The following is a 12,063-nucleotide window of genomic DNA, read 5'->3' on the forward strand; positions in this document are numbered from 1 at the left end:
TCTGTTAAGACCTCCCTCAAAGAGATGGAAACACAGATCTGACTTGTGTGAATGCATGAAATAGCGACTGGTTTTATTCACTATTTTAGCTGTTTGAAAAAGTGGTTGTGCTAAATCCATAAACACATGAATATACTCAAAGCCTAACTACACTTCACCATTACACACCCTCTTCAAATGACAGAACAATAAAATTCAGACTGGAGAATTAATGCCAGTTAATTACAACTGCTCACAAAAATGAGGGGATATTTTATTGCTGCATATTAATTTTGAAATATCCCCTCATTTTTGTGAGCAGTATATCTGTCAGTGCCTGATTTTCCCACTTGTTCCTTAAAACCTAAGGAAAGTCTTCTGACCAGATATTTTGTGACTTCTTAGACAAAACACAATTACACAAGTTAAGTGGGCAGCTAATGAATTCCATGACGACATAAATCCCTTTGGTCATTTCTATATGCAAAATTGCAATGACACCACTACCACCAGAAAAACTATTTAATGGTTGAATTTAAATGAGTTAAATGCCAGCTTGCTCATTTAGTTCATCAGTAGATAACAAAGAAGTAATTACTCTGAGAAAAAAAGAACATGCTAAAAATTATGGAAAATTCAGAGATTGTATCTTTCAGTCTCTGTTCTCAATAAATTTATAATCTACAGCCACAGAATTTTTGGAATTTTTTTTTTTGGCCTTTTCACCCCAATTCCCAATTAAAATCACTTCTTTCTCTTTAAAACAGCACCCACCAAGAATATTCAGACAAGAATTTCAGGGTAGAAACTTGACTTTCAAGAGCTATGTCACATTCACTATACCTGTTTTGCACAGCACCTGCAGCTACCAGACAACTTCCTCATGATGTTTTCAAGGTCTAAGGCCCGTTCAGGACATGCTCTTTCTCTTCTAGTCACATTTCCACGACAGAGGGGACAATGTATTCCGCTTTCTCTCATTGCAGTCAGGAAACATTTTCTACAGAAACTAAACCAAACATTTGTGACATGTTAACTACAGAAAGAAGTTTTTACATTTGTATGATTAAACACAAACAAGCAATTATGGATATACATTCACACTAAAGGAGTTAAGCTATTCACATATATATAAATCTCAGAATTTAAAAACTATTTGTATTTCTCAGAGTATAAGACTAATCACTGGACTAGATGGGAATATAAAAGAAACTACACTCAAGCCTTTTTAAAGCTTTTAACATAATATATGAAAAATAAATATTAATAGTGTATCACATTCTCAGAGAAAGCATACAAGCTACAAAAGAATAACGGGATCTCATTCTGCCTATGGCATTTAACAGTTGTGTGATCTCACACTGGATCTCTTCCTCTCCTTACAAAATCAAAGCATGGACCATATCAGCTTTTGTCTAAAATTTTTTTTTTTTTAAAGAGTGTACTTTATTTATTTATTTGTTTTTTTACAGAGACAGAGAGAGAGTCAGAGAGAGGGATAGACAGGGACAGACAGACAGGAATGGAGAGATGAGAAGCATCAATCATTAGTTTTTCGTTGAGCGTTGCAAAACCTTAGTTGTTCATTGATTGCTTTCTCATATATGCCTTGACCACGGGCCTTCAGCAGATCGAGTAACCCCTTGCTGGAGCCAGCGACCTGGGGTTCAAGCTGGTGAGCTGTGCTCAAACCAGATGAGCCCGCACTCAAGCTGGCAACCTTGGGGTCTCGAACTGGGTCTTCCGCATCCCTGTCCGACGCTCTATCCACTGCGCCACCACCTGGTCAGGCTGAAAACTTACTTTGAATACCTGCTCAACTTTAATATTCTTTTTTACTTATTTATTTGTTTTTTTTTATTACAAGAGAGACAGACAGCCCTGGCCGGTTGGCTCAGCGGTAGAGCGTCGGCCTAGCGTGCGGAGGACCCGGGTTCGATTCCCGGCCAGGGCACATAGGAGAAGCGCCCATTTGCTTCTCCACCCCTCCGCCGCGCTTTCCTCTCTGTCTCTCTCTTCCCCTCCCGCAGCCAAGGCTCCATTGGAGCAAAGATGGCCCGGGCGCTGGGCATGGCTCTGTGGCCTCTGCCTCAGGCGCTAGAGTGGCTCTGGTCGCAATATGGCGACGCCCAGGATGGGCAGAGCATCGCCCCCTGGGGGGCAGAGCACCGCCCCTGGTGGGCGTGCCGGGTGGATCCCGGTCGGGTGCATGCGGGAGTCTGTCTGACTGTCTATCCCCGTTTCCAGCTTCAGAAAAATGAAAAAAAAAAAAAAAAAAAAAAAAAAAAAAAAAAAAAAAGAGAGACAGACAGTCAAAAAGACATGAAGGAAGAGAAATGAGAAGCATCAACTTGTAGTTGCAGCACTTTAGTTATTCATTGATTGCTTCTCATATGTGCCTTGACCAGATGGCTCCACCCAAGACAGTGACCTTGGGCTTCAAGCCAGCGACCTCTGGGCTCAAGCCAGCGACCATGTGATCATGTGGATGATCCCACACTCAAGCTGCTGACCGCACGCTCAAGCAAGATGAGCCCATGCACTAGCCAGCAACCTCAGAGCTTCGAACCTGGAACCTCAGGGTCCCAGGTCAACCCTCTATCCACTGCGCCACCACTGGTCATGCTCAACTTTAATATTCTTAATTCAATTTTACATGCTTTTCAAAATATTCCATCTGACCTAAGCATCTGACACTGACTACTTTTATTTTTTGTTTCCATTGTCACATTTCATCTTGTGTTTTTTTTTATCCTGTCTATTCTTTCTTAGGCTGAACCTTTCTACATTTCATATTTAAAAATATATTCTCCAGCCAATAGAAAGGAAAACTATATGGCCCTGGCTGGTTATCTCAGCAGGCTAGAGTGTTGTCCAGAAACACCAAGGTTGTGGGTTCAATCCAGTCAGGGCACATATGGGAAGTGACCAATGAATGCACAACAAAGTGGAACAACAAAATGAATGCTTCCCTCTCTCTCTCTCTCCTTTCCTTTCTCTGTCTCTCTAAAATCAATCAATAAAAAAATAAGTAAATTTAAACAAAAGGAAAACTATATATATCCATGTAAAATGAATATACAAATTTATTCTTCAGCACTTTGTTCTGTCTGGCCCTCTGCTATCACTCAATTTATATACCTCTTTCTGTGACTATGTCCATACTCACCATTTTAGCTCCATATATGTGTATATATATGTATACACACCTAACTATTGAACATGCATTCATCAAATCTTACACAATAGCCTTAAAATGTCAGAAATCTCTTCTGTCCAGTCCCAGTATCATTATCTTGGTTCAGTTGCAATCATTTCTCTGTCTGACACGGCAACAGATAACCTCTTCACTAGTTTCACCACTAACAAGTTGGACCTCGCTACTAAAGAGAACTTTCTAAAACTGAAATGTGACCATGCTACTACTCCCCTGCCAAAAATTATTGGTCTGTATGGCTTTCAGGAAAAAGTTTTGGCTTACATAAATTCCTGCCAATATCTCTAAGCTCTATCTCCACTACATTCATCCTTTGGCTTCAGCCAAACTTTGTAGTCCAGATAGAGTCATCCTCTGTAATCCCTGCCTGCCTCTGCATATGCTATAAAGCCCATCTGGGTATTACCCTAGAAACTCTAAACACTAATTCTAACCTAAAGTATTACTTCATCCAGGAAATCTCCCCTACACTCAGGCTGATTTAGATTCCTGCTCTCAACGCTCACATAAAATGTTCTACCTAAATCTCTTTCCTATCAATCACATTCATGTACGTAGATAGGTCTTCTCTATTAGACTATTAACAGGCTCCAGGGAAAGAGCACTTTGTATTCCCTGTTCTTGACATATAGAAAGCATTCAACAATTGTTGAAGTAACGAATGGGCATTAAATGGGAATTTAAATTTTGATGAAGTTATTCTAACAATAATGAACTTGCTTCTCTGACAAGAATAGTAGCAGCAAATCGTTTGCTACTGTTGAAATGGTAACAAAAACTTAATTTTCTGACACACAGTACCACAGTGACCCAAAACCATTACCATCTCATTTCGCACTACCCATCAATCAAGAACTGACTTTGTAGCTAAATATAATTGTTTAAAAGGCACAAGTTTGTCCTTTGTGAAAAGAGAAGAGCAAATAACATTGTAAACTATATTATTTAAAAAGAAAATTCTATTTCCCCACCTCACTCCTTACAGTCAGTCAGGTCATATTGCAACATTACCACTCCTTCCAAGTAAAACTTCTTCCCCCTCTGCTTTAATTCATTGTTCAGCCAGAACCTAGAGTAACTGTGTATAAGAGAGCAAAGCAGAGGAGATGGAAGAGGGTGTCGGAGCAGTGTTCATTCCTCTCATCAACAAAATGTGTTCATACTTAGTCTGTTCACATCCAAGCCCAACGAGTTGATTTGAGAAAGGTCCTCAACAGTCATGTGCAATCTGTTCCACAGCCTTGAGGTCAAGCCAAATTTTACTCTGATTTTAAGTGCCCCACAAAGGAAGTGGGCTTGAGCAAACTGCTTGGAATTTTCAAGGGAGCTAGAGATTACCAAGAGTTCTAGAAGCTCAACGACCCAGAGAGTAACTGAAATGATTCTGTCCAGAAAAAAATTTACATTCTCTCACTTTGTCCTTCACTCCCTCCCACCCTTCCATGCAGTGCCAGCACAAGCACAGGGAAGGCATCAAGTTATAATAATGATTACTGACAGTAAAGGTGAAATAAAACAAACAAATATGCATTGTGGCCTAGCCATCTCAAAATATTTTTCTAACAATCTGCTTTTGTTGCTCCAAATAATAAAGGAATCTCACATTGACATTCATCTCCCTTAAACAACAAAGATATAAACAGTGTAACTTCTCTCATGTAAGGCTACATACTCTTGGCTCACACAACTACCACAAAAATAGGAAAAAGGTAGGCAGTACAACTAGGACTGAAGATCAGAAAGAGAAGAGTGGATATCAAGAATGTAATTTCTGGGCCCTGGCCGGTTGGCTCGGTGGTAGAGCGTCAGCTTGGCGTGCAGAAGTCCCAGGTTCGATTCCCGGCCAGGGCACACAGGAGAAGCGCCCATCTGCTTCTCCACCCCTCCCCCTCTCCTTCCTCTCTGTCTCTCTCTTCCCCTCCCGCAGCCGAGGCTCCATTGGAGCAAAAGATGGCCCGGGCGCTGGGGATGGCTCCTTGGCCTCTGCCTCAGGCGCTAGAGTGGCTCTGGTCTCGACAGAGCGACGCCCCGGAGGGGCAGAGCATCGCCCCCTGGTGGGCGTACCGGGTGGATCCCGGTCGGGCACATGCAAGAGTCTGTCTGACTGCCTCCCCTTTCCAGCTTCAGAAAAATACAAAAAAAAAAAAAAAAAAAGATTGTAATTTCTGTCCCGGTGGGTGAGCCTGGTTGATTCGAGCACTGGCCCAGTATGCCAAGGCTATGGGTTCGAACTCCACTCAAGGCACATGCAAGAATCAACCGATGAATGCATAAATAAGTGGAACAATAAATCTACGTTTCTCTTCCTCCCTTCCTCTCTCTCTCTCTCTCTCAAATCAAAAAAGAATGAAATGTCTGAGTAACCCAAAATTATATCCCTTCTTTACAGAACTATAGAACCTCCCTTTCCAAAAAAAAAAAAAAAGGAGAAAAAAATGTATTTAGAAACTTGTTTGATTCTTCTCAACTACTTGCAAGCCTGAGTGTGTATTCTTTCAAAATAAAGATGCCCGGACCTCACCTGCCAGAAATTTTTCTGTAAGTTTGGAACGGAGCCTGAGAATTGGTATGTTTACTTAAAAAGTTCCCCAGGGACTCTGACCCGCAGCCAGGTTTGTCGGAAGTGTCTTTACAAGAACGGCTCCTTCTAACCTTTCCTGACACTCCAGCTGTCCATAAAGTTATCGAAGTTTTTCCTATAAATATGACAGATCGAACGGCAAGACACCCCACCTACCCCCGTGTCCTCCCCCATCCCTAGCGTTACTGCCTTGTTTTCAGGTCATTCCTCCTAAAGGCAGTCTTCCCTTCTCACCTCCACCCTGCTCATAACCAAATAATAAGCAGAAGAGTAAAACAAAGGGAAACTATCTCTTCAATACCCGGAAATCCTGTCACTTCTAACGTGAGCGCAGAGCACCTCCCTCCGGGCCATTCTCATCGGTACTAAATTGGAAACGGAACAGAGCACCGGGGACGGGGTCTGGGGAGCAGGGCTGGAAGGTGAGAGAACAGGCTCCTAGACTCGGGAAGGATGGACGACGACACCACAGAAGAGACCAGGTGAAACTTTCAGGCCGGGCAGCGCGCGGCGGGGGCGGCGGGCCGCGGGGCGCCGCGGCGGGTTTGACACTCGACACCCAGCCTGCCCCCGGGTTGCTAGGAGACAGGAAGGCTCCACGTTCCCTGCCATTCCTCCCGGGCCTGCAGGACAGCAGAGGGGCCTGGGTGCCTGCGGACGCCGCAGAGCGGGGCCTGGCACGGCCCGGGGGCCGCGCAGACGAGGGAGCCCCCGAGACCCGGCGCTCGGGCTGAGGGGCCGGCGCAGCAGAAGGGCCCGCGCTCAGAGGGAGGGCGGCCGGGGCTCCGACCGCCCGGGAACGGGCCCTCCGCGCAGGGCGGCGCTGGGCAGGCCGCAGCCCAGGGTCCAGGGCCAGATGCCGGGCCTAAGCGAGCACCCGGCACCGCGCGGAAGAGGGGGCGTCTACTCACACATGCTGACAGGCCGCGGTCCGCACCGGTGTCTTGAGCACCTCCTGACAGACAGGGCAGTAGAAATCATCTTCGGTGTAGGAAGTGGCCGCGGAGAGGTCCTCGGCCATGGCGGGGGGCGGGGAATCAAGGCGGCGGCAGCGGCAGCGGCAGCGGCAGCGGCCGAGGTGGCAGAGGCAGCCCGGGCCGACTCCCTGCGCTAACCCAGAGGGGGAGGGGAATCGTGTCAGGAAGCCGCTCGCTCCAGAAAGGGGGCGGGGCCCGCGTGGGCGGGACCAAACGCGGAGGCTCACGTTCTCCGGCGGGGGCCGGCCTCCAGAGATGCTCCTCCTACCGGGGCGGGGCCGGGAGGCGGGGCCTGGCGGGAGGCCGAGGGCAACAAGCTGGGATTGGTTTCACTTTCACTTCTACCGGGGCTGGGAGCGTGCACAGAGCCGCTCCCCCGGGGGCCGCAGGCTGCTACCCGAGGCCACTCCTGTACCGGTACTCTTGGATGTGGCCTCGGTTTCACCCTCTCAGCCCTCTATTTCTCTCCTGGTCTCCTTTTCCTCCGCTTTCCGGCTCCCTTTCCCCATCCCCACGCCTGCCCCGCGCCCCCCGCTGGCAGGCTGCTTGGCTCCCCGCCGCAACCCAGTCATTCCCGTTGCTCTCTGCCGCGTTATACCTCCTCCGCCTCTCTCTCCCCTCGGCTCGCGTGGACGCTCACTTGGGAGTCCGGGAGCGGCGCGGATGGTGGAGCTGCCTCCCCGCACGGGCTGATGGAGAAGTGGCCCTGCCCCCGCCTCCGGCCTGTCCCGCCGCTTCTCCCTTCGCAGCCGAGCCCGGGAGGGGAGTGACGGAATGTGTGCGCCCTTCTCATCGGCCCGAAGGATCACGGTGCCCGGGATCCCACCATCTCCTCCAGCGGCTCTCCCGTGGCATTGCGCTGCCTGCGTCCTGCGAGGCAGGTCACTTAATCTTGAAAGGGTGACGAACACAGGCCGAAGAATGGAGAGAGGGCAGCCTCCATAGCAACGGCGCGTGGCGCCTTCAGCAGGTTGTGACGTCAACAGTTGGGTGCCCACCTCTACCCTCTCTCCTGTCGGCCTCCCCGCAGCTAGGACCTTATTTTTCATAACTCCTATCAGTTGTATTGGGCTTTCCAGTAATTTTTTCTCAAAATATATCGTTTCCTAATTTCAAGGGTTTGGTCCTTACTGTTTGTCATAATGTTTTGATAGTGTCAAGATGTGTTATGAATTAAGTTGTCGCGAACCAGCGCATCTAGTAATTCGAGGTCTTGAGTGAGAATGGTGCGAAATTTAGAAAACAGGCTTAAAGAATTAAAAAGAATGGGTTCAGGAGGGCTCTGCAAAGCTGATAGCTGAGACAGCGGGCCCTGGAAGTGGCATCTTGCTTTATTTATGGGGCAAGTGGGCCATTAGCAAATCAATGAGATCTTTGATTATGTTTCCAAGGCAACCCAAGAAAACCCCCACCATACTTAACATCCTAATTTTACAGAAAGAAGAAACTTGCCTCCAGTCTTTCCCGGGAACATGGGGGGTAGGATGAGCATCACAGCTAATATGGAGGTGTGGGGAAGGACTTAGACTTTGGCACCTTCACAGAACAAGTGAGGTGGGGTGTTGGCCATACTTAACATCCTAATTTTACAGAAAGAAGAAACTTGCCTCCAGTCTTTCCCGGGAACATGGGGGGTAGGATGAGCATCACAGCTAATATGGAGGTGTGGGGAAGGACTTAGACTTTGGCACCTTCACAGAACAAGTGACGTGGGGTGTTGGGCAGACTGTCAGCTTACAGCCAATTCTCTAAACCTCTGTCCCCCAAAAATCTAAACTGTAAAAATCTTGTTGGTTTTTTGGTCCCCAACATTAAGTAATATCCTTTTTGGGGTTTTACTCTTTAGGGAGGAAATAAAAGCTCCTTGAGAAGTTTTAGTTTTCACTGATCAATCACAGTTGCAGGTACAGTCTTACACGACTCCTTTGTCTTGTTTTTGATACCTTTGAAGAAAAGTGAGGAAGCATGGGTCCACATTTCACCAACGTTATTCATTAAATGTTTCTATTTTGTAATGAGCTGTTAATTAGCAGATATAGTCACATAACTGACAAACCTCATAAGATGGGGTCACAACCACACAAAAGGAGCTAAGTGAATCGGGAACATCAGAAAGCATCTTCAATTAGGTTCAGAAAAAGCAAAACAAAAAAAAAGGTTTCATTATCATGCTGTGTTAAAACTCCATCATGGTCTAATGAAATCATAAACAGAAGCCATTTAAGGGAGTATCTAATTCAGTTCTGTCATTTATTGTCTAACATTGTCATTGGCACTATGTTAGAAGTTTTGCAGGTGTTATGAATCTTACTCCAAGCTAGTTTAGACTCTTGAATGTCTATGAAAAATGAAAGGACCAAAAAAAAAATTATTTGCCAATATATTAACTCTTTTTCAAAGTATTAAGGTTTTTCTTTTTGGTTTGTCTGTTTTTAGCAGTGACTATATTGAGGAGAGGAAGTGGAATGATTGGATTTGTGAGGACTTAGAGAAATCCTTATGGACGAAGTAGGTATTAATGTGCATTTTAAAATTCCTGGAATAATACTGAATTATTTGTCCAATGAACAGCTAATTCCTTCTTACAGACTACCACATTTTGTATTTTTTGCTCCCTCCTCCCTAACAAGAACAGTGGAAGCAGAGCAGGAAAGTTCATTTTAGCTTCAGATTCCTGGGAAGAGAAAGAGCACTTAATGGGAAAGGCAGCTAATAATAGGTACTTTTCAAATTCACTTATAAATTGGTACTTGAACTCCAAATTCCACCTTTTTGATAATATATTTCCAATCATATTTCACTCATTTTGACCATTTTGGAAGTAAAATGTATTTACCTTTACTCATTGGAAATCCTTAACCAGAATATTTATTTTGTAATTTTAATTTTATTTGCTTCATTCTTTCTCTGTAATGGCAGCCCTACTAATATCCTAATCCAAACATGTTTGTGTTACTTCTTCATATTCTAAGAAGTCATTTAGCATATGTAGCATAAAGTCAGTGTGTGGAAAACTGTGAAAATGTGGGTATAAGGAAAATGTAGTTACCTCTATGAGTAAAGTTTAGAAAAATAAACCATAATTACCAAAAGATTCAATCTTTTGTCTTTGCAGCAAATCAAAAAAAACTACTTGATAATTTTATGGTGGTGTCACAGATTTACAAAAAATACATTTAGTCATGTAAGTAAAATGACAATAGGAGGAACATCCTAAAAGTTAGACCAATTTGATAAACTTAGTCTGTTACAATTATTTAAACAGTTCTGCCCTGAATGGGTGGCTCGGCTGGAGCGTCATTCCTACACACCAGGGTTATTGGTTCAATCTCCAGTCAGGACAAGAGTCAATCAATGAATGTATAAATAAGTGGAACAACAAATTGATGTTTCTTTCCCTTACTCTCACATCAATAAATTATAATTTTTAAGTAATAATTTAACAGTTCATTCAATTTAGGTTAAAGCACTCAATTGCTTAATATGCCATCTCTCAGTCTGCTCTCATCAAAATGGCATCCTGGCGGATAGGGAAGACGAGGGGTAGCTAACATGAACTTGAGACACTACTGGAGAATCTGGGTCCTGAGATCTGTAAGGTCTCCTTTGAATTCTTGTCATACTTTTCTGCAGCAAGGCTAATATTGGCTGCACCCTGAGTTGCAATGAGCCCTGGGCATTCTGCTGCTAGTACCTATTAGTGAAGACTGCTCTGGCCTATCTCAGCTGACTCAAGGCTTTGTGCTGTGCCCAGGATTTAAACTCACCAACACTATAGAACCCTCTAAATCTCTACCACAGTCATCTTCTCGTTCCTTGATCCTCAACATGGCAGGTGCCTGAACAGGTCCTCATACTCTCAGCGCAGATATTGTCTAGAGCATTCCTTAGGGTCCTTTCTGCCATTCTAGGAGGGAGAATTATTTGTCTAAACATCCTGCGTCACTGGATTTACATGAAGTGTTTACCCCCGCATTGGTTCTGAACAGCCTATAAAGACCAGGTGCTAGCCATGGCCGGTTGGCTCAGCGGTAGAGCGTTGGCCTGGCGTGTGGGAGACCCGGGTTTGATTCCCGGCCAGGGCACATAGGAGAAGCGCCCATTTGCTTATCCCCCCCCCCCCATCCTTCCTCTCTGTCTCTCTCTTTCCCTCCCGTAGCCAAGGCTCCATTGGAGCAAAGATGGCCCGGGCGCTGGGGATGGCTCCTTGGCCTCTGCCCCAGGTGCTAGAGTGGCTCGGAGCAATGCCCCGAAGGGGCAGAGCTTTGCCCCTGGTGGGCGTGCCGGGTGGATCCCGGTCGGGCGCATGCGGGAGTCTGTCTGACTGTCTCTCCCCGTTTCCAGCTTCAGAAAATAAAAAAAAAAAAAGAAAAAAAAAAGACCAGGTGCTTCCAGCTTCCCACTCCTCAACACTCCCCTCAACCTAACACACATTTCCAGAGCTCGGTCTCTCTTTTGCAACCACAGTACTTTGGACTGGAAAGAATGGACCTTTCCCCATGCCACTTACTGATGCTTCTTGGGCCCTCCTATATGTAAAATTAATCAAATCCACTAGGCCAGATAATTAGCACCCTAAAGAAATACATAAATGAATTTAGAAATTTAATTTCTTCCTTGACAAAGCCTGGTTTTGTCTTACTTCAGAGCATGAAAAGTCAGTTTTGCTGGTAAAAGTAGTTGCCTTTGAAGAAGTGAACTGGGAAGTTGGGGGATGATACGGGGGGGAGGCTCATGTTTCACTGTTTACCCTTGGGTGTCTTTAAATTAGTACCGTGTGCAGTGTTGACACTCAGCTGGTCTGCACAGGTCCTCCTCTGCTAGTCCTCTTCCACCTCGTCCTTTCTGATCTGTTAGTAGTTGTCTTGACTGACAAGTTGTTAATTTGATTCCAGTTGTTAAATATTTGCAATATTACTCCTGACCATGTACATAAATAAACCTATTGACTGAAGGGATATCATTTAATTGTTTTGGAAATGATCTTCAAAAAAAAAAACCGCATTGTTTTTGTTCCTGTTGAATCAATTCTAATTTCTTCTTTCCTCACCTCACCCCGCCCCACACAAACACAGGCAGATGAATGCCTCAGGCTGAGTAGGAAGGAAGTGAAGTGAATAATGTGAAAGGGAAACTGTAACAGGCACCATGTTCCTATCAACAAACATTTATAAACCCCACTTCCATCCCCCAATCAACAAATCATGATCATTGTTCAGGTATCTTCTCTGCTTTGTCCAGCTATGTGCCGTAGGAGGCAATGTTTGTTCCCAGCTCAACGGGAAAATCCGTATTGGAGTTGGGCCGAT

At 45.2% G+C, this 12,063-nt stretch overlaps 1 protein-coding gene and 1 long non-coding RNA gene across 6 annotated transcripts in view; one reads left to right on the forward strand and one right to left on the reverse strand.

Moving 5' to 3' along the window:
* The window catches only part of RNF138 (ring finger protein 138), a 27,122-nt gene extending 18,806 nt beyond the window's left edge, over window positions 1–8,316 (reverse strand). For 2 of the 5 annotated variants that reach the window (XM_066353360.1, XM_066353361.1), the window contains exons 1-3: window positions 7,353–8,312; window positions 6,689–6,887; window positions 823–988 (exon numbers count right to left, since the gene is read on the reverse strand). In XM_066353360.1, coding sequence (XP_066209457.1) covers window positions 823–988; window positions 6,689–6,887; window positions 7,353–7,803 — 816 coding nt within the window. In that variant the 5' untranslated portion in view covers window positions 7,804–8,312. Of the gene's footprint in view, window positions 1–822; window positions 989–6,688; window positions 6,888–7,352 lie in introns of all 5 variants that reach the window. The other 3 variants (XM_066353362.1, XM_066353359.1, XM_066353363.1) reach the window with 3 other exon arrangements.
* LOC136383474 (uncharacterized) lies at window positions 6,133–11,319 on the forward strand. Its single transcript, XR_010747416.1, has 3 exons — window positions 6,133–6,259; window positions 9,191–10,757; window positions 11,140–11,319. It is a non-coding gene; the product is annotated as an uncharacterized lncRNA (long non-coding RNA).
* Window positions 11,320–12,063: the final 744 nt, after the last annotated feature.

This window comes from Saccopteryx leptura, chromosome 11 (assembly GCF_036850995.1).
Source record: "Saccopteryx leptura isolate mSacLep1 chromosome 11, mSacLep1_pri_phased_curated, whole genome shotgun sequence".
NCBI lineage: Eukaryota > Metazoa > Chordata > Mammalia > Chiroptera > Emballonuridae > Saccopteryx > Saccopteryx leptura.